We start from the raw sequence: 19,938 nt of genomic DNA on the forward strand, positions 1-19,938 counted from the left end.
GAGCCCATTAACGTCAAATTTTGCCACACTGTCCTGACAGATACATTTGTTGTATGTCACATATTGATTTCTGTGGTTGTTTCATGCAGTGTTGCTGAACTGACAATGCTACATAGCTACTTTCGGTCATTAAGTGAAGGTTGTTGGCCACTGCATTGTCCATGGTGGGAGATATTGCCTGAATTGGTGTTTTCAGCACACTCTTGACACAGTGGGCCTCAGAATACTGAATTCCCTAATGATTTCTGCAATGGAATGTCCCATATGTCTGGTTCCAGCTACCATTTCATGTTCAAAGTCTGTTAATACCCCTTGTGCAGTATAATCATGTTGGAAATCTTTTCACATGAATCATTTAAGTGAAAATGATAGCTGCATCAATGCACTGCCCTTTTATACCTCATGTACATGATACTACTGCCATCTATATTTGTGAAAATCGCTATCCCATGACTTTTGTCACCTCAGTGTATTATATAATACTGCAGTGGTACAGTTTTGGTGTGGTATCTCAAAATGTGTCTTCAGTTCATTCCACTGGTTTAATATCCTGTCTACAGTGGAATATACTGACAGCCACTGCAGTTCACAAGCTCTGCCGATTTTTCGTCAGTCATGAAGTTCATTAATCTTTCTGTACAGTTCTTTATACCCAAATGCCAAACTGATGATTGAACGAACCTCTTATATGTTTTGGAAGCCATAAATTGTATATTCCTTGGCATTGTCCCTTCTGCATTGTGAGAGATGGCAAGCTGATTGGGATGACACCCACGTTGAACATGAGCCTTGGAGTGTCTTTTTTTTTTTCAGTTTTCCATGTAGATCATTATTTACTCTCATCATAGCACTAGCATTATCTGTTCCAATCCCAATAATATTTTTGTAGTACAAAACAAATTTGTACACGATATCTTTAGAGGCTCCGTAAACGATCAAACATGTTTGATAAAATCACTCTTATCTACCCACGAATTTACCGAGCAAGCCCATACATGTTCAGACTACATTCATCAGTTTAATCTCACACTGAAGCAGTTGCTGTTCATGTTTATGAATATTTTGACAGTAATGAGAATGGCCACAAATGCAGTAAAGTACTCCTGGCATTGACTTTGGCATTATGTTTAAAGAAGAAGAGCTTATTTATTGTTTCTTTATATGTAGATATTTTTTTAATTTTCTTATTTGTGCCAGAAGTTTGCTACACAATTTTGTATCTTGAATGTTTTTTTTTTTTTGTTTCTATGCAATATCCATGATTACTCTTCTTACACGGATATATCATTGCACATTCTTGTATTATATGACTGCAGATTTGAGCAGTATTTCGATTTTCAGTGCACCTTCTTATGTTAATTACACTTTTTTGTGTGTAAAAACGTGCACTGAAAATTTCAAAGCCAACTCAGATCTGCATTCATATGATACAAGAAAGCTTATTGATTTAACTTTACTTTTGAAGCAGACACTTTTCGTGCAAGCTGTATTTTGGCACTAGTGAGAATGGCTGCAAATGCAGATAGTGCATTTCTAGCACTGCCTCTGGTACTGTGTTTAAAGAAGAAGAAAACAAGATACTGGGCCAGGGAATGGTTTAAAGTAACAGCTTATCAAAGATGTAGCATTATTCACTACAGGAACTTGCAGACATCTGCTTAATATAACTATGATGAAGCAGGATGTAATACCATACTGAGAAAGCCAAATGAGTGTACAGGAAAAAGTTTTCCCATCAAGTGTCATCTTCATTAAAAGAAATTCAGGTCAATATTTACGAAAAACTAAATCATTAATGCTACAGAGACCTAAACAAAGTTCATGATGAAGAATTATTCACATAGTAGGATTTGAGGAGTCATCTCGGAATATGTAGGAGAAGATTTTTCAGTAACTACCTGCCAACACACCAGTGAAATCCACATTTTGAAGAACACAGTGTGAAGAGTACTGGTGAAACAGTAGCTGCAGCTATGTCATAAACAATGTGTGCAAACAGGGGAACCAAATGATTTTGAACCTAGAATTCAGTTGTACCATTGGACAGTAACTAATGCGTTACTAGAGTGTGGAACTTAGAACAGTTTGTATTGTTCATAAATTAGATCTGTTTGTCATGATGGCATCTTCAACTATTGCAACTGCAATATCTTATGTTATTGTCATCTTGGCTCACTATCATTTAGTCTCTATAAATGTTTGGGTGGTGATTGTACAAGATCAGCTAACAGGATCTTATTTTCTGCCATTCTGTTTGAAAGGTGCACATTCAAGGGCACTCATACAACAGTTTGTTGGTGATCTTGCAGCTATGGAGTATTTTTAATATTTTGGAAGGTGAATGGCATGTGTTAGCCATAAAAAGTTCCAGTTCTGACCATGTAAAACCTGTGTAATATCAACTTTTAAATCATTTTCGTGGAAGAAAAACACCTGACTACACTGTATTTTTTCCTTTGCCCCCTCTCCACTTGCCTCAGGGTACACGAGTTCTTGTGCAAATGTAAATCTACATTTACATCTACACCTACACTCTGCAGACCACCATGAAGTGCAAGGCAGAGGGTGTGCCCCATTGTACCAGTTATTAGGATTTCTTCCCATTCCATTCACATATGGAGTGGGAGAAGAGTGATTGTTTGAGTGCCTCTGTGCCTACTGTAACTATTCTAATCTTATCCTTACAATTCCTATGTGAGAGATACGTAGGGGATTGTATTATATTCCTAGAGCCATCATTTGCAGCTGGTTCTTGGAACTTTGTTAGTAGACTTTCTCAGAATAGTTTACATCTATCTTCAAGAGTCTGCCAGTTCAGTTCTTTCAACATGTCAGTGACATTTTCCTGTGGCTCAAATAAACCTGTGACCATTTGTGCTGCCCTTCTCTGTATATTTATCCCCTTTCAGTCCTATTTGGTATGGGTCCCACATACTTGAGCAGTATTCTAGAATGGAGGTCATTCAAGTGATTTTCAAGCAATCTCCTTTATATACTGACTGCAGTTCACCCACTATTCTACCAATAAACTGAAGTCTACAATCTGCTTTACCCATGGTTAAGCCTATGTGATCATTCAATTTCATATTCTTACAAAGTGTTAAACCCAGGTATTTGTATGCGATGGTCGAGTCCAACAGTGATTCACTGTGTTTCTTCATTTTGTGAAGTGCACAATTTTACAGTTTTGAGCATTTAAAGCAGGTTGCCAATCTTTGCTATATCAAGATCTGACTAAATATTTATGCTGCTTCTTTCAGACAGTACTTCATTACAGATAGCTGTATCTTCTGTAAAAAGTCTGAGATTATTATTAATATTGTCTACAAGGTCATTAATATGCAACATTACCTGGTAATAATTCAAGAGGTTCCGGTGCAGTCATTAGAAATGTATCTCTTGTCTATTAGATGAAGTTGGTGCAACATGACAATGGACTGTCCTATTTTAATATTAAGGTCTGTGAAAACCTAATGACTGAAACCTTCTTTTTTCGATTGAAACAAGTCATGTTGAAAGGTCAGTGCAGTCACTGGCTCCCATCAGGTGTGTGGCTCCAGATACACTGAGAATTAATGAAGTTATTCAGCATTTATACAGTGATTTGAAAAATATGTGTGAACTATTAGAACACTATGAAGTAAAAGCAATTCATTAAGAGATGATTAACTAATAACTATATATGTAGAGGTATTGAGGTATCATATGTCAATGTGATACTTAAAATATTTAATTAACATTCATTTTGGTAAGTTTATTTGATGGGATGAGTGAAAAACAGTGATTGCTTATATATTTAGTATTCAGTACAAGTACGGTACTAATGAAACGAATTATTAAAGTCCAATATGTCAGTGAAATGTACTGATGTTATTGATGTATAAATACTGTAATATCAACATATGAATAATGATATTATTTCTATAAAATATTGATATTTCTGGTATATCATTGTCATCTCTATGGGCAATCAGTAACACTATTTATGAAACTGTGCAGAAAATATTGCTTCAGAAGAAAGACCCATGACACACTGAACTAAACAGGCCATGCAATGCAAATCTGCCTGAATATCATTTCTTCTCATCCTGTTGAATGTTATGTGATTTATGGGAAGATCTGTGCACTGTGGTGTCCCTTTGAAAGGCACCATAGATTTCATATCTTGTTTGTTTGAAAACAATAATGGCTCTCTGATGGTTCTAGTCTGAAAGAAAATATGCTGCAGTGCAAACTTAACAGGGATTTTCCTTTTTGATCTACTTTCTCTTAGTGCTTAAGACATTAGCTATCCAAATAAGTTCTGTCATTTTATTATAATAAATCACATTGATCAGTCCATTCACATAATTGTTTTTATGTGTTTGTCATTTACTTTGCAGGTCTCTAGCATTGGTGACAAGATGGTGCTGCAAATGGCACTGCCACAAAGAATCACACAACAGTCACGACCCAACAGTCTGCCAGTCGCTGTTGATTCTTGTAAGTATGGAAAGATCACCCAATTAGCTTGTCCATTTTACCTTCAAGGATTAATGAAAAAAGATTGAAATAACTATCAGACTTTTAGCCATATGTATCATCATCATCATCAGCAGCAGAAGCAGCGTATTTAACATACACTGCTGGATAAAAGTCACTTCTGGACTTCTCCATGCATTACAATCTTTAGCTATACACGTCCATGTTGCTCCTACATATTTCATGCCATCTGTCCGCCTTTCCCCTAATCATTGCCTCAGACTTTCAATCTGTTGGAAACCAGCAAAATGTTTTTTTATTGTATTTAGCGTCCATTAACACTGTTACATATTCTACGCACCTTCATTTCACCTTTATAACAGTCATAATTACATCATCTATTTGTTCCATGATCCATTTATTTGATTTTCTGTCTCTTCTAGTAATTCCTGTCGTGAATCTCTCCACAGCTCATTGAGAATTCCTGTTTTTGAATAATTTTTCTGGCCATACTGAATAGCACATTGCCCGAATGGGGTCTTCCCCCCAATATCTAATAAGATTGTGTCATCTGTAAACAATAAGATCTGTCCAATTCATTTATGAATATCAGGAAGTAGTGAAACTGGCAATGGTTTGCAGTTGCTCAATATGTACGGGAATTGGATACATGTCCTAATCTCCTTCTACCCCTCTCTCTGTCCATCTCCCCCTTCCCCTCTCTTTGTCAGTCTGCTTATCCTGCCACCTCTCTCTGTCTATCACCTCCTCTCCCCTCTCCTCCTCCTTCTCCTCCTCCTCCATTCCCTCTCTGTCTGCCTATCTCTTTCTCAGGGCCTGCTTCAGGATTTCTGTCACCCCGTGTGAAAATTTCAAATTCTACTCCCCACCCCCACCCCTTCTCGTCTATGCATTTTCAGACATTGTCAACTTTTTTCACAATGTCATTCATCAATGATGTCTTATTTTCATATATCACACTTACTCATCTGTCTTTTTGATGTGAATGTGTCTTTAAGATCATAGCCAGGTGTGAGCCACCAGTCAGTGAAGCATAAGTGAAATGTTGACAGTGTGATACATCTTGAGTTACAACACCAAATCTAACTATGTCAGCTAAAATTAAATTATACCACTCACAGAGTATAAAACTAAAATCTGTTCAGTTTCTCTTGTTATCAGAACAGAGTGGATCATGTGATGTTGAGAGAGGAGCTTCATGAATGCTGCAGGGAGTGTGACAAGTAGGGAGTGAAGTTCTTGCAGTACTTACAAAGCTCACAGATTGTGCTCATTACTGATTACTTTTAGTGGCATAAATAATGCATCGGAGAAACAGGTTTCAGAAAGCCCTTATTTTTGTAAACATTTATCTTCACATGCAGAATGTATTCATAACACACAACAAAGACAAAGAAACAAATGCACCAAGTTCACTGCATACTGAATGACTGTTCACTACAGCACTGCACAGCGGCAGCTTGCTTATGTTGTTAGAAATTGCAGAAGGATGGAATTTTTCAAATAGTGTCAAAGAGTTCTGAGCAGAAAAAGGATCTCAGGTAACAAGACAAGTAAACAGGCTATAGTGTTAATTGACAAGAGAAGGAAGTACAAAAATTTTCAGGGAAAGACAGGAATATCACAATACAAATCACTTACAATGAAGTGAATAGGAAGGGTAGAGATACCTAGTCTGGACTCAAAAGACTGTGGCACGTAATGGGAGAGACATATTTTACTAATTATGTATTTTTTTATTATAGTATTGATTGACATAAGAAGGAACTACAAAATCTGCAGTGCTTCATTTGTCATCTGTTTCATAATGCCACAGATAATTTCCAGTAAGTCACTAGATTTTGTGAAAGAAATTGTATTTCCAGCTTATTCCCACACTTCTTCATTTAAGCACAATTTTCATTGTCTTATTTAATGCATCCGTTTGGAGATATATAAAAATTTAAAAATTTAAAAATCTCCCATCCTGGGCAGTGGCACGGTCGCCTCCTCCTCCCCTAGAGCTGTCGTGCTCCTCCTCCCCCCTCTTTATGCCTATTTGCTCTCCCTGTTCTCTGACCATCTACTCCAGTACCTCTCTCTGATCTTGACACTTGTTTATTGTTATAACAATTTCAGGTTCTGTAGTAGTAGGGCTGTTCTTGTCATAAACTGACAAGCCATAAATATATCTTTTCTGTTTTCTGTGAAAACCAGCTGCAAGGAAGCAAACAAAACAGAACATTTTTGTGTGCACAACTGTTGTTTAAAAACATATATAATAAGAAATAATGTGTAAGGAAGAAACAGTTCTTCTAAGGGTTTAAATGCCTTTCTCACAATAACTATTGTGAGAAAGAAAACATATCTGCATATATTCACAGCAGAGCAAAAGGCAGCATTTACTTTCTCATGATTGGTTTTAATAGAAAACCTGTACATTGTCATTTAAAAACACATGTAGCCTGTATCCATATGAATGTTTCATATTTTTACATGACACTCTGATGGGGACACACACACACACACACACACACACACACACACACACACACACACACACACACACACACACAAAGAGAGAGATTATATATATTATATATATAATATATATATTACGGCCATCCAAATGTTCATTAGAGTATCATGTAGAAATATGAAGTAAAACAGTCAAGAACTTTTCAAGATTTGGATGGCCACAGGATGAATATATATATCCTATGGCCATCCAAATGTTCATTAGGGTACATGTGAAAATATGAAGTAAATTGATCAAGAACTTTTCAAGATGCTTGGTAACAATGTTTCCCCTTTATTTATATGTCTGTGTGTGTGCATGTGTGTTCATTAGAGTAGCAAGTAAAAGTTTGAAATAAATTGGTCAAGTACTTTTTGAGATTTTTGGCAACAATGTTTCCCCTTTCTATATTAAATACCTATTTATATATTATAAGATAACGCTCCAGTAGGTATATAAAACACCTAAGTATTTTAATGGAACATTTGTGTCAAAATTTCAAAGCAATTGATGAAAAACCTTCGGTATTACTGAGGCACATTGTATTCTAGCATCTATCCACACGTCATTAATCCTTGGATAGATACCATTTGTCATCTAACTTGGACCGTAAGATAGTGAGGGTGACACTATAAAATCATAGCACTTCAATTTGCTCACCAAGGTCTAGTGTGATATGTAGTCAAATGCTTTAGCTGTCTCACAAAGTGTTATTGTTATGGATTTCTACTATTCATGTGCATTCATTATCTTTGATACTAGAACAGACACTATCATAGCTGTGGACAATACTTTTCAAAATCTGCTCTTATCTTCAAAGTGACAGAGCATTTTAAAAGTCTGTGAAAACATAAGAAAAATATTTGTTACAGTGTTAGTGATTCTGCAATTTCAGAAGTATTTTTCTTCAGGATAGCATAGAACATTCTATTTTAGTATGGATTCTGAAGGCCTGTAAGCTTTCATGATGCTCATTGTCCCATAGGGATGCCCACAGTAAAAAAAAAAGAAAAACTTGTGTTTTATCACAATATTTGCAGGGCCTAACCCCAAATCTGGATTCTCATTCACATTTTTTCCCACTGTTCACACAAAATTCAAACAAACTACTGGGACCCAACTTTATATGTACAAAAAGATTAACAGTGATTGATAGAGTTTATTATTAATTATTTATAATTTTTGTATTGACAATTCTATCTAAAACTAATCAGATATTCAGTATTAAGTATGATAATAAATGGAAATATTGTTCTGTGTCTGAGCAGCTGCAGTGTTCAAAGAGAACTGTGCTTTTTTTAAGTTATACTATTCTAGAGTGATTATTCCATGATAAACACACTAACCAAGAAAATAGTTATGCACTGGCCTCTGTTGTATAAAACTGATGATATATGGAAGATATAGAGAGACTGTAGGGGAGGGGAGGGGGGTTGTTCAAATAGGAGAGGGAGAGATAGAGTGGTGGGAGAAGGCTGTACATCATCTGGATGGGGAAGGAGTGGTGTAGACAGAAGAGAGAAGGGAAAAGGTAAGGTGAGGCAGTGGGAAACCGATTAGTGGAGGCTTAGGCCAGGGGGATTGCGAGAGCACAGGGCATGCTGTTAGAGATATAATTTCCACATATATAGTTCAAAGAAACTAGAGCTGGAAGGGAGAATCTGAATGGCTCACATAGTGAAGCAACTGTTGAAGTCATTTGCATTGTGGTGGGCAGCATGTTTGACAAGTGGGTGGTCAAGTTTGCAGTTTGCCACTGTTTGGTGGTGACCATTCAAGTGAGTAGACAGTTGGTTACTTGTTATGTCCACATAAAATGCTGTAGAGTAATTGCAGTGTTGCTGATATATAACACAAATGCTTTCACATGTGGCCCTGTCTCTTGCAAAATAGGAAATGACAGTGGCTGGACTGCAGGGCAGGAGGTAGGAGGTACTTGGTGGGTACACAGGATAGGTCTTACATCTGGTTTGACCACAAGGGAATGACCCATGGAGTCCATGATTGGGATCAGGATATGAAGAGGGATGGACAAGGATATTCTGTAGATGAGTTGGGTGGCAGAACATCATGTTGGATTATGTGGGTAGAATATTCCTCATCTCAGGACGTGACGAGAGTTACTTGAAGCCTTGGTGAGGGATGTGGGAGAACTTTTCACCCTGGCCTTGAAAAGCTCAACCCCAGTCCACTCAGTGATATTTTCTGCCATATAAAAGGCAGGATGGACCAGTAGTCAACTGTCTACATGCATGAATGGTCACTTCCAGACCATGGCAAACCACAAACCTGACCATATGTGTGCTGAACATGCTGTGCACCACAACACTAATGACTTCAACAGCTGCTTCACTATGTGAGCCATTTAGGTACTTCCAGAAGCAGTTTATCTGAAGTATGCAGATAGAAATTGTTTCTCCAGCATATCCTGCACTCTAACAATGCTCCTGGCCTAAACCACCACTGATCTGTTTTCTACTGCCACGTCTTACCTTGTCCCTTCTCTCTTCTGTTCACACCAGTGTTTCCCCCATCCAGATCATGTACTGCCATCTCCCACCATCTTGCCTCTTGCCTCAACTCCCCCCCCCCCCCCCTCCCAACATGCAGGCGTTCTCTCTCTCTCTCTCTCTCTCTCTCTCTCTCTCTCTCTCTCTCTCTCTCTCTCTCTCTCTCTCCCCTCTCCCTCCCTCCCTCTCTGTCTCTGTCTCTGTCTGTCTGTCTCTCTCTCTCTCTCTCTCTCTCTATCTCTCTCTCTCTCCCTTTTCCACCTCTCTCCCTTTTTCTCTTCCCTCCATGTCTCCCATCTCAAATCTATCTTCCTCTCCTTGTCTCCTCTACATTTATCCCCCTTTCCCTGCTCTCTCCCACACCTTCTTCTTACCCCATATATTCTCTACCTTCTGAACACTTTTGTCTTGTTGTGCATCCACTGAGTCATCTGTGGAAAGACCTCCCTCACACTATCCCCTCCTCATCTTATGTGTCCTTCCCTAGTTCCTCCTCCCTCCATCTGCCTAGATAACTGCTATCGATAATCAACAGTCAGTCTTGCTGTGGCCACTGGCATGTGTGTTTTGGCATTTGTATTGTTGTGTATGTGTGTATACGTGTGTACATCTACTAAAGAAAGAAATAGTATAAAAATATATTTCTGTTGTGCATTGCTGTGCATCATACGTCCACACATCAGTCAGCTGTGGGTGATGTTTGCTGTTCCTTTATTTTATGTATGAGCGAAATTCGGAAATTAATGCACAATAATTTGAATACCAAAATGTTTAATATGAACATAACAAAACAAAATCACAAATGAACATATATCTTTTACCTACTTTTCTACATAATCAACAATGTCCTCAATACATTTCTCCCAACATGGTACCCGTTTCAGTATGCCCTGTTCATAGAAGTCCATTTGGTGGGAGTATAGACCCCTGTGGACTTCTGATTTCATTCCACATCGGTCACAGAGTGTTGGACAGCCAGAAATTTCTTCAAGGGGCCAAACAGTTGAAAGTCTGATGGTGCAAGGTCTAGACTGTATGGTGGATGCTGGAGTACTTCCTACGGGAACAGCAGCATGAGGGCAAGCATTGTCATGAAGAAGTTTGACGCTATCAGCATTAATGTTGTGGCATTTTCATGAAGGGCATGATGCAACTTGACCAAAGTTTTAATGTAGGCTGCAGCATTCACAGTGGTTCTGTGTTCAGCCAAGTCCACCACTAACACATGATGCATATCCCAGAACATTGTCACAAGTGCTTTCCTAGCAGATTGAGTCACTCTGAATTTTTTCCTACTGAGGAACCAACGTGTTTCCAGTCTGCAGAGGCCTTTTTGGTCTTGAGGGCGTAGTGGTATACCCATGACTCATCACCAGTGACGATTCTTTTCAGAAAGTCATGCCCTTCTGTGGCTTAATGCATTATGTGATCCAAGTTTGTCATCACTTGCTAGCCCTTTTGGTTTTCTGTCAGATTTTTAGGCACCTAGCAAGCAATATCTCTACAAAATTTCAATGTATCATGAACAATATCGTACACCACAACATAAGAAGTGTTGAACTGCTGTGATAAGGTTCATAGTTGCACATGCCAGTTGTTCAAAATTGCCACCTCAATGGCTCCAACATTATGTGGGGCTGCAGGTGTTACTGGTGAAATGCAAAGGTTCACATGGCCTTCTTGGAAGAATGACATTGCAACAGTCCATAGAGTTGTCTCCATACACACCATGCGTGTCCCTGTGAATTTCAGTCAGTTTATGTCCTTTGGCCCACAGATATCGAATTATGCTTTGCTGCTCTACACAGGTTGATGACTGTAAAATGTGTCCCATGTTTGTTTCATAGTTCAGGCTTCTCTCACTAGAGCTGCACATGAAAACAAAATACCACCTGTAGTGCAAACTTCAATCTATGTCATCATGTAATTTCAATATTCCTGCTGCAGTACCAGAGGAGACAAAAATTTTTGTGCATTACTTTCCAATCTCCCTCCCCCAAAAAAAGCACCCAGAATACATGGTTAGATGTCAATGTAACTTCATGCGCATTCACACCACCAGCAGATATGTAAATGATTAGAACTGCAGTTGTCTGTGTCAGGTAGAATAACCATCAGAATGAATTAGTGTTGTTTGTGCATATTGATGTTACCAGGCCTGCTGGGGAGTATAGGGAGTGTGAACAGTATCAGGTGTTGAGTGATCATTGTGAAGTACACACAGAGATGCCGCATACTTATATAAAACAGCGTTATCAGGTCCTGACAGAGTTCGACAGGAGCTTCATTATGGATCTCTATTCAGACAGAAGGCTGAACCATACTATATCCAGATTTGTGGGGCATCCGGATATGATAGTGGCCCATTGTTGGACTGCATTGAAACATGAGAGCAGGCATACTCACCATCAACATCCTGGTTGACCACATCTGGCCACTACAAAGGAAGACTGCCACACAGTGCTCCAAGCACATTGTAACCCTTTCGCATTTACGCCTGCCATCCTCATGTGTTCCTTCTCATGCAACAGTATCATAGTGCCAATTTTCAGCAGGACAGTGCTCATCTACGAATAGTAGTTGCATCTCTATAAACTGCTTGCGTGTTGATGAGGTACTTCTGTGGTCAGGAAGGTCCTCAGATCTGTTCCTGATAGAACATGAGGGATCAGCTCGGATATCAACTCCTTCCCAGTGGCAGTATGTGGGATATCAAGGACCAGTTACTACAGTTGTGGCCAGCTTGCATCAGGGGAGGTACAATTGTTTTATGGCACCCATCCCAACTGAATCAGTACCGTGGTGATCGCAGCATGTTACTGCTAAGTGGGCTCATACTGCGAAGTTCTTTGTAAATTTGACACAGTTTTGTAATGTCTGAAATAACATCACATATCCTTTCAAACTACGAAGTTTCATTTCATTTCTTCCTCCCCTTCTGGATCTTCAATTTTTGTGTCAGGCAATGTATATTATGAAAGGATTATCTGATAACCTATACTTCAGATTTTTTGCCCATGGTACACAATCTTCTCCTCTTGTCTAGACACTCCTGTTTAAATGTTTTGGTCATAGTACAACATTCCTCCCTGAGAATTTGGGTAGAATTAAAAAGATAAGCATAAATTATTTTTACATCTTATAGCATAATTTTGTGGTTCTTAATTTGATTACTGTGACACTTTCTTTTTCATTAATTTTCATCATAAATATTACATATGAAAATCATGCCTAAACTATTGAAACAAAATACTGTACCTAATTTGTTGAAAAAATTCTGTGTCACATGTATTGTCAAGTGTACTAAACATTTTGTCCTAGCTTTCATAATATCAATAATTTTATTGATATTGATTACATTTGTTGTGTAGTGAATCTCATGTAGAGGAGTGTTTGGGGTACGGAAAGAAGTAAAGGACATATATTTTGATTATTTTCTTCATGTAGTGTACCATGCATTTTATTTAAGGGCAATAAAATTAAGTGACTTAATGTTATTGTTTTTCAGTGTAACTGTTAATTACAATAGCATCCAAACAACTAATTTTAAGAGATTTTGATGACATACCAGTACTCATTATCCACAAGGTAATGTGGCAAGTTGTTGAAAAAATGTGTACCTGATTAATTTTCGTACAACTCTTAAGTCACAAAGTTTTTGTAACAGTTGATTTTGTTCCTTATATTATGTTCATTCTTTTTGATGTATTGTTGTAGCTATCCTGTAAATAGAAGAGTACTGGCTCTATAACAAATATAGAAATAACAAAAATGTTATGTTAGTAGTACTTACCTAGTACAAGTACTGAACTTAGTTGTCAAATCTTTCACATGGTGTATGTACAGTGACAAATAAGAGTTTGGTAATGATGTGAATTCAAAAGGTATTATTGTGTGAAGTGCGATGATCTTTTACAAAATCTGTATAATTAATAGTGAAAACTGGCATGGGTGAAGTTATATGATAATATAAGCAAAAACTTTCCAGTGAACGTGAATCTGCAAATGAATCATTCGTGAGATGATTGCGAATGTGTGGTTATGAGCCATTACTGCCTTCAGCAAGAAATATTGTCTTATTTACTACAAAAGTATTAGAAATTTAATCTCCTGATTAAGTTCTCATCTAATTATAAATTTAATGTTACACATGCTATTCATGCATCTTCACATGAACAATGTTTGTCACTGAAGGTGTAGATGAGGATCACAGATGGTCTTCTCACTCAGCCACATATAAAAAACAAATAAAAAAATTTAAGTGATTGATGAGGGTATCTTCACTTTGCTGTGGAATCTTCGGAGATTGCTGGAGAATATGCCCCTGGTGCAATGCTAGGGAGTGTCTTACATGTATGATGGGGAACATTTTGCTTCTGATGTAACCACCTATATTGTCCAAGAGGGATAGGAGGAGAGTGCCTGTCCTTGGTCTCCAAGATTACCTGACTTCAATCCTCTGAATTTTTCTGTTTGGGTTCATCTCAAAAGTGAAGTTTACATTACTCCTGGAATTGCGATCTGTGCATTCTCATCAACATTTACAATATGATCCAGAGATGTGTGAAAGAATTCATAACTCAACTGCTGAGAAGGGACCATTTTGCATTGAAATGTGAGAACAACATGTAAAACGAATCATTTAATAGGTGTGAGAGTACAGTGAGTTGTAAGGTGTAATACTCTGAAGCACTGTTATATTTCTTAAGAATGTCATCAAAAAGTTATATTTCAGCTAAGTTTATATTAATCAGAGCAGTATTCCACACTCAGTGGCAGTTCATAACCACACATTTGCAGTTATCTCACAAATGGCTCATTTGTGAACCCATGTTTACGGAAACATTTTTACTTCTATTACACTATATTTTTACTCATGTTAGTTTTTGTTTCCTGTATTCATTATGAATAAAACATGAAATATCCAGAAAGGTTACCTACATAGTCGCATTACAAGACACGAGGATGATGTCCCCTTAGGAGGAAAAAAATAGCTCACTTCAATGTGAGCTATTGCTTCAGAATGGCACAATAGTCAGAATCATGAATGTAAATGAATATGTTTAGTGACAATAGATACTGAAAGAATGTGAACACAAGTAAACAGAAAATAATCAAATATTATAGTGTTTATGAATTCATTCAGATATGCTGAGAGGTATTTCCAAGTGCAAAGCTGAACTGAGTTATTTAAGTATCTTGTCAATAGTATGATTTCATGTCTGGCACACAACCTGATTTCTAATATGTCTCATATGTGCAACCTGATAAATAAAGATATTACATACTTATCATTTATCAAGGACTCTGTTATGACTTCATGTGAAACTATGCACTGAAATAGGAAATATTAAACTAATGATAAACTATTTTATTTGGACACTGTGGATTTAAAGTATTGATCAAAATATTTGTGTGCTTAAGGAAATTCATCATAACATATTGCACTGCTTGACAGATTGTTTTGGAGAATCAGACAGATAACTTGTTTGTGGCAAAATTTTTAATCACTTAGTTTGATACAAACTAAAGACGTCTGTTTTTCAGATTCTGCCTCACAAAGACGAACCATTAGTGCTTCAAGTAGTCGACATGATCTGCTGCCTAGGTCAGCAAGCCGTCAATCGAATGACTCAGCATTTCTTGGATCCTTAGTATCAACTACAGATCTTGCACCTACTGAGCAACGGGAGAAGATTAGGTCTTTCTGGTAAAAACAACTTTTATATATTTTCCTGGTAGTGTGGCACCTAAGCAAAATGCTGTGTGTTAAGTATTCCACACTCTGTTTGAAAGCATCAGTCAAGTTGAGATGATCAGCAATAACATTATGTTTCTTCAAGTACAAGAACTCTACATATAAACAAACACTTCCCAACTCTGTGCTGTATCTACACATATAAAAAAAAAAAAAAATTTTGCATCACCTTGGTTCTGAGAGTTCCAGAATCTGTACAGAAAATTGGAGTAGAGATCAACATAAACGTCATTTCCACCCTTTTTATTGCTCATGAAAACCACACATTGCATGTTGTACCACCATACAGCGAGACCTTCAGAGGTGGTGGTCCAGATTTCTGTACACACTGGTACCTCTAATACTCAGTAGCACATCCTCTTGCGTTGATGCATGCCTGTATTTGTCCTGGCATACTATCCACAAGTTCATCAAGGCACTGTTGGTCCACATTGTCCCACCCCTCAATGGCAATTCGGCATAGATCCCTCAGAGTGGTTGCTGGGTCACATCATCCATAAACAGCTCTTTTCAATCTATCCCAGGCATGTTCAATAGGGTTCATGTCTGGAGAACATGCTGGCCACTCTAGTCGAGTGATGTCATTATCCTGAAGGAAGTCATTCACTACATGTGCATGATGTGGATGCGAATTGTTGTCCATGAAGACGAATGCCTCACCAATATGCTGCTGATATGGTTGCCCTATTGGTCGGAGGACGGCATTCACGTATCGTACAGCCGTTACGGTGCCTTCCATGACCATCAGCGGTGCACGTCGGTCCCACATAATGCCATCCCAAAACAACAGGGAACCTCCACCTTGCTGCACTTGCTGGACAGTGCGTCTAAGGTGTTCAGCCTGACCGAGTTGCCTCCAGACATGTCTGGTTGAAGGCATATGTGACACTCATCAGTGAAGAGAATGTGATGCCAATTCTGAGCAATCCATGTGGCATGTTGTTGGGCCCATCTGTACCTTGCTGCATGGTGTCATGGTTGCGAAGATGTATCTCACCATGGACGTCGGGAGTGAAGTTGCGCATCAGGCAGCCTATTGTGCACAGTTTGAGTAGTAACATGACTTTCTGTGGCTGCACAAAAAGCATTATTCAATGTGGTGGCATTGCTGTCAGGGTTCCTCTGAACCATAATCCACAGGTAGCAGTCATCCACTGTGGTAGTAGCACTTGGGTGGCTTGAGCAAGGCATGTCACCAACATTTCCTGTCTCTCTGTATCTCCTCCATGTCTGAACAAAATCGCTTTGCTTAACTCTGAGACGCCTGGACACTTCCCTTGTTGAGAGCCCTTCCTGGCGCAAAATAACAATGTGGACATGATCGAACTGTGGTATTGACTGTTTAGGCATGGTTGAACTGCAGACAACATGAGCTGTGTACCTCCTTCCTGGTGGAATGACTGGAACTGATCGGCTGTCAGACCCCTCCATCTAATAGGCACTGCTCATGCATGGTTGTTTACATCTTTGGGTAGGTTTAGTGACATCTCTGAAGAGTCAAAGGAACTGTGTCTGTGATACAAAATCCACAGTCAACGTCTACCTTCAGGAGTCCTGGGAACTGGGGTATGCAAAACTTTTTTTGATGTGTGTAGAACCTTCAACTGCCTGAATAATATCCACTTGTCTGAACACATTTGTTACTATGTCTCCTATGAAGATACATACCAATATTATAGGGTTCATCACAAGTGTGCATAAACCTTCCGATAAGCTGCTGACTGTGTTTTGCATTCGTATTCCCAATGTCATAAAAATTATGCTTTCTTTCACATGAGCCACATAATGTCCTTAACCTTTCAGTAGGAAGAGATATTCATTAAGCACAATGTAAATATTTGTCATCATAGGGCAATGCTGGTGTACTTGCATAAATATGAAATGTTCTTAAGTAAAGAATTATATACAGCATGTATCCATTAAAGTGTAAGACTTCATTTAGCTCTTTGAACTGCAAAATGTTGATGTATCACAGACTCTTCCAGTCAACACAAATAATAAATAATTATGTTTCTTCCTTTGCTGGTGGCATAATTACTATACAAAGCACTGGTGCTTATATATATTTTAAGCATTCAGTCATAAGAGAAAGTAGTAGTAGATCCAAAATGTAAACCCATGGTATAGGCCTTGCCTGTAGTAATTTGTTTCCAGCCAGGAGAATAGTACCAATTTTATCAATGTCTAGTGCAAACAGGATAACTCTCACCAACATACCATTGTTGTAACCCAAACTTAGATCAGTTATTAGCAGTAATGTACCAGCATTTCAAATCTGCAATAGCCTATCTCACACTTGCATTGACATGTGATCTTACAATGTTAATCACTTAAATATGTTATCTAGACAAATGTATTTCTGAAATTTTATTACTCTACATTAACTATTTGTTGTTGTTGCAAATTTTTTTCCCTTCAGTATATGTATCAGTCATCTCCCCCCCCCCCCCCCCCCCCCCTCAAATACTTTTATGGAATGTGCACTGTGCCAGCATGGTGGGGTCTCATGTGCTTGGGAATTGAGTGGCGGACCTCAATCTGTGCTTCACTCGGTGTTCAGTTTCTGCTGCATTTGGAGCATTTTCAACGCTGTAGCCTGCACTTGAATAAGCTGAAATCCATTGTCCTTGTCGATGAATCTCTCAGATAGCTGGATTTAGACAGCCTCCTTGTGTACAGTCCCAAAAGCGGGATGTGTTTTGAAGAATTTTTGTATCTTCGTATTTCATTTTGTGATTCCTTTCAAGGCAGTGTTCAGAAACTGCTGATTTTGTGGACTGTTGGAGGTCATTGTGTCGTTTATGTTATGTGCACCTTTCTTCAATTTGTGAATGGTTTGTCCAACATATGCATTCTCACACTCACATTGTATGTAATACACTCCAGATTTCTGGTGTCCCAGGTCATCTTTTACTGTCTCTAAAAAGGAATTTTGTCTTTGCTGGTGAGTGGTACATGCATTTAATATTTTTGATGGTAAAACACTATCAGTTTTTTGAGATGTCTTGCCCACATTTGGAATGTAGGCTATCTTTTTCGGTTGGTATAGTCTTTTGCCTGAAGGTGCACTGATTTTGTCAGTTGCTATAGCCGTTTTTCTGGAACATGTCCTTCAGGTGGTCCAGTTTAGGTTTCAAGCTTTGTTCATCAGAGATCACACGATCTCTGTGGGCCTGCGTGTTTAGCGCTCCTTCCCTTTATGATGGGTGGTGTCAACTAGAGGCATGAAGATTCTGGTCTGTGTAGGTTTTCTTGTGATAGACGCTGTGTCCCGTTGTTCCATTTGGTTTTCTCCATACCAGAACATCCTGATATGGCAGCTGACAATTTTGCTCTTCCTCCATTGTGAACTGAATTTAGTTGTGGATAGAACCATGCACCTTGCCGTTGGTGGGGAGGCTTGCGTGCCTCAGCGATACAGATAGTCGTACCGTAGGTGCAACCACAACAGAGGGGTATCTGTTGAGAGGCCAGACAAACGTGTGGTTCCTGAAGAGGGGCAGCAGCCTTTTCAGTAGTTGCAGGGGCAACAGTCTGGATGATTGACTGATCTGGCCTTATAACACTAACCAAAACGGCCTTGCTGTGCTGGTACTGCGAACGGTTGAAAGCAAGGGGAAACTACAGCCGTAATTTTTCCCGAGGGCATGCAGCTTTACTGTATGTTTAATGATGATGCCGTCCTCTTGGGTAAAATATTCCAGAGGTAAAATAGTCCCCCATTTGGATCTCTGGGCAGGGACTACTCAAGAGGACGTCGTTATCAGGAGAAAGAAAACTGGCGTTCTACGGATCTGAGCGTGGAATGTCAGATCCCTTAATCAGGCAGGGCAGGTTAGAAAATTTAAAAAGGGAAATGGATAGGTTAAAGTTAGATATAGTGGGAATTAGTGAAGTTCGGTTGCAGGAGGAACAAGACTTTTGGTCAGGTGAATACAGGGTTATAAATACAAAGTCAAATAGGAGTAATGCAGGAGTACGTTTAATAATGAATAAAAAAATAGGAATGCAGGTAAGCTACTACCAACAGCATAGTGAACACATTATTGTGGCCAAGATGCCCACGCCTACTACAGTAGTATAAGTTTATATGCCAACTAGCTCTGCAGATGACAAAGAAATTGAAGAAATGTGTGACAAAATAAAAGAAATTATTCAGATAGTGAAGGCAGACAAAAATTTAATAGTCATGGGTGACTGGAATTCGGTAGTAGGAAAAGGGAGAGAAGGAAACGTAGTAGGTGAATATGGATTGGGGCTAAGAAATGAAAGAGGAAGCCTCCTGGTAGAATTTTGCACAGAGCATAACTTAATCATAGCTAACACTTGGTTCAAGAATCATAAAAGAAGGCTGTATACATGGAAGAAGCCTGGAGATACTGACAGGTTTCAGATAGATTATATAATGGTAAGACAGAGATTTAGGAACCAGGTTTTAAATTGTAAGACATTTTCAGGGGCAGATGTGGACTCTGACCACAATCTATTGGTTATGAACTGTAGATTAAAACTGAAGAAACTGCAAAAAGGTGGGAATTTAAGGAGATGGGATCTGGATAAACTGACTAAACCAGAGGTTGTACAGAGTTTCAGTGAGAGTGTAAGGGAACAAATGGCAGGAATGGTGGAAAGAAATACAGTAGAAGAAGAATGGGTAGCTTTGAGGGATGAAGTAGTGAAGGCAGTAGAGG

General features: G+C 38.6%; 1 protein-coding gene across 1 annotated transcript in view; it reads left to right on the forward strand.

Moving 5' to 3' along the window:
* LOC124606004 overlaps nt 1–19,938 on the forward strand; it is a 213,944-nt gene that overhangs the window by 90,332 nt on the left and 103,674 nt on the right. Inside the window, exons 6-7 of the mRNA XM_047137966.1 lie at nt 4,383–4,482; nt 15,037–15,199. Coding sequence (XP_046993922.1) covers nt 4,383–4,482; nt 15,037–15,199 — 263 coding nt within the window. The remainder of the gene's footprint in view (nt 1–4,382; nt 4,483–15,036; nt 15,200–19,938) is intronic.

This window comes from Schistocerca americana, chromosome 3 (assembly GCF_021461395.2).
Source record: "Schistocerca americana isolate TAMUIC-IGC-003095 chromosome 3, iqSchAmer2.1, whole genome shotgun sequence".
Taxonomy (NCBI): domain Eukaryota; kingdom Metazoa; phylum Arthropoda; class Insecta; order Orthoptera; family Acrididae; genus Schistocerca; species Schistocerca americana.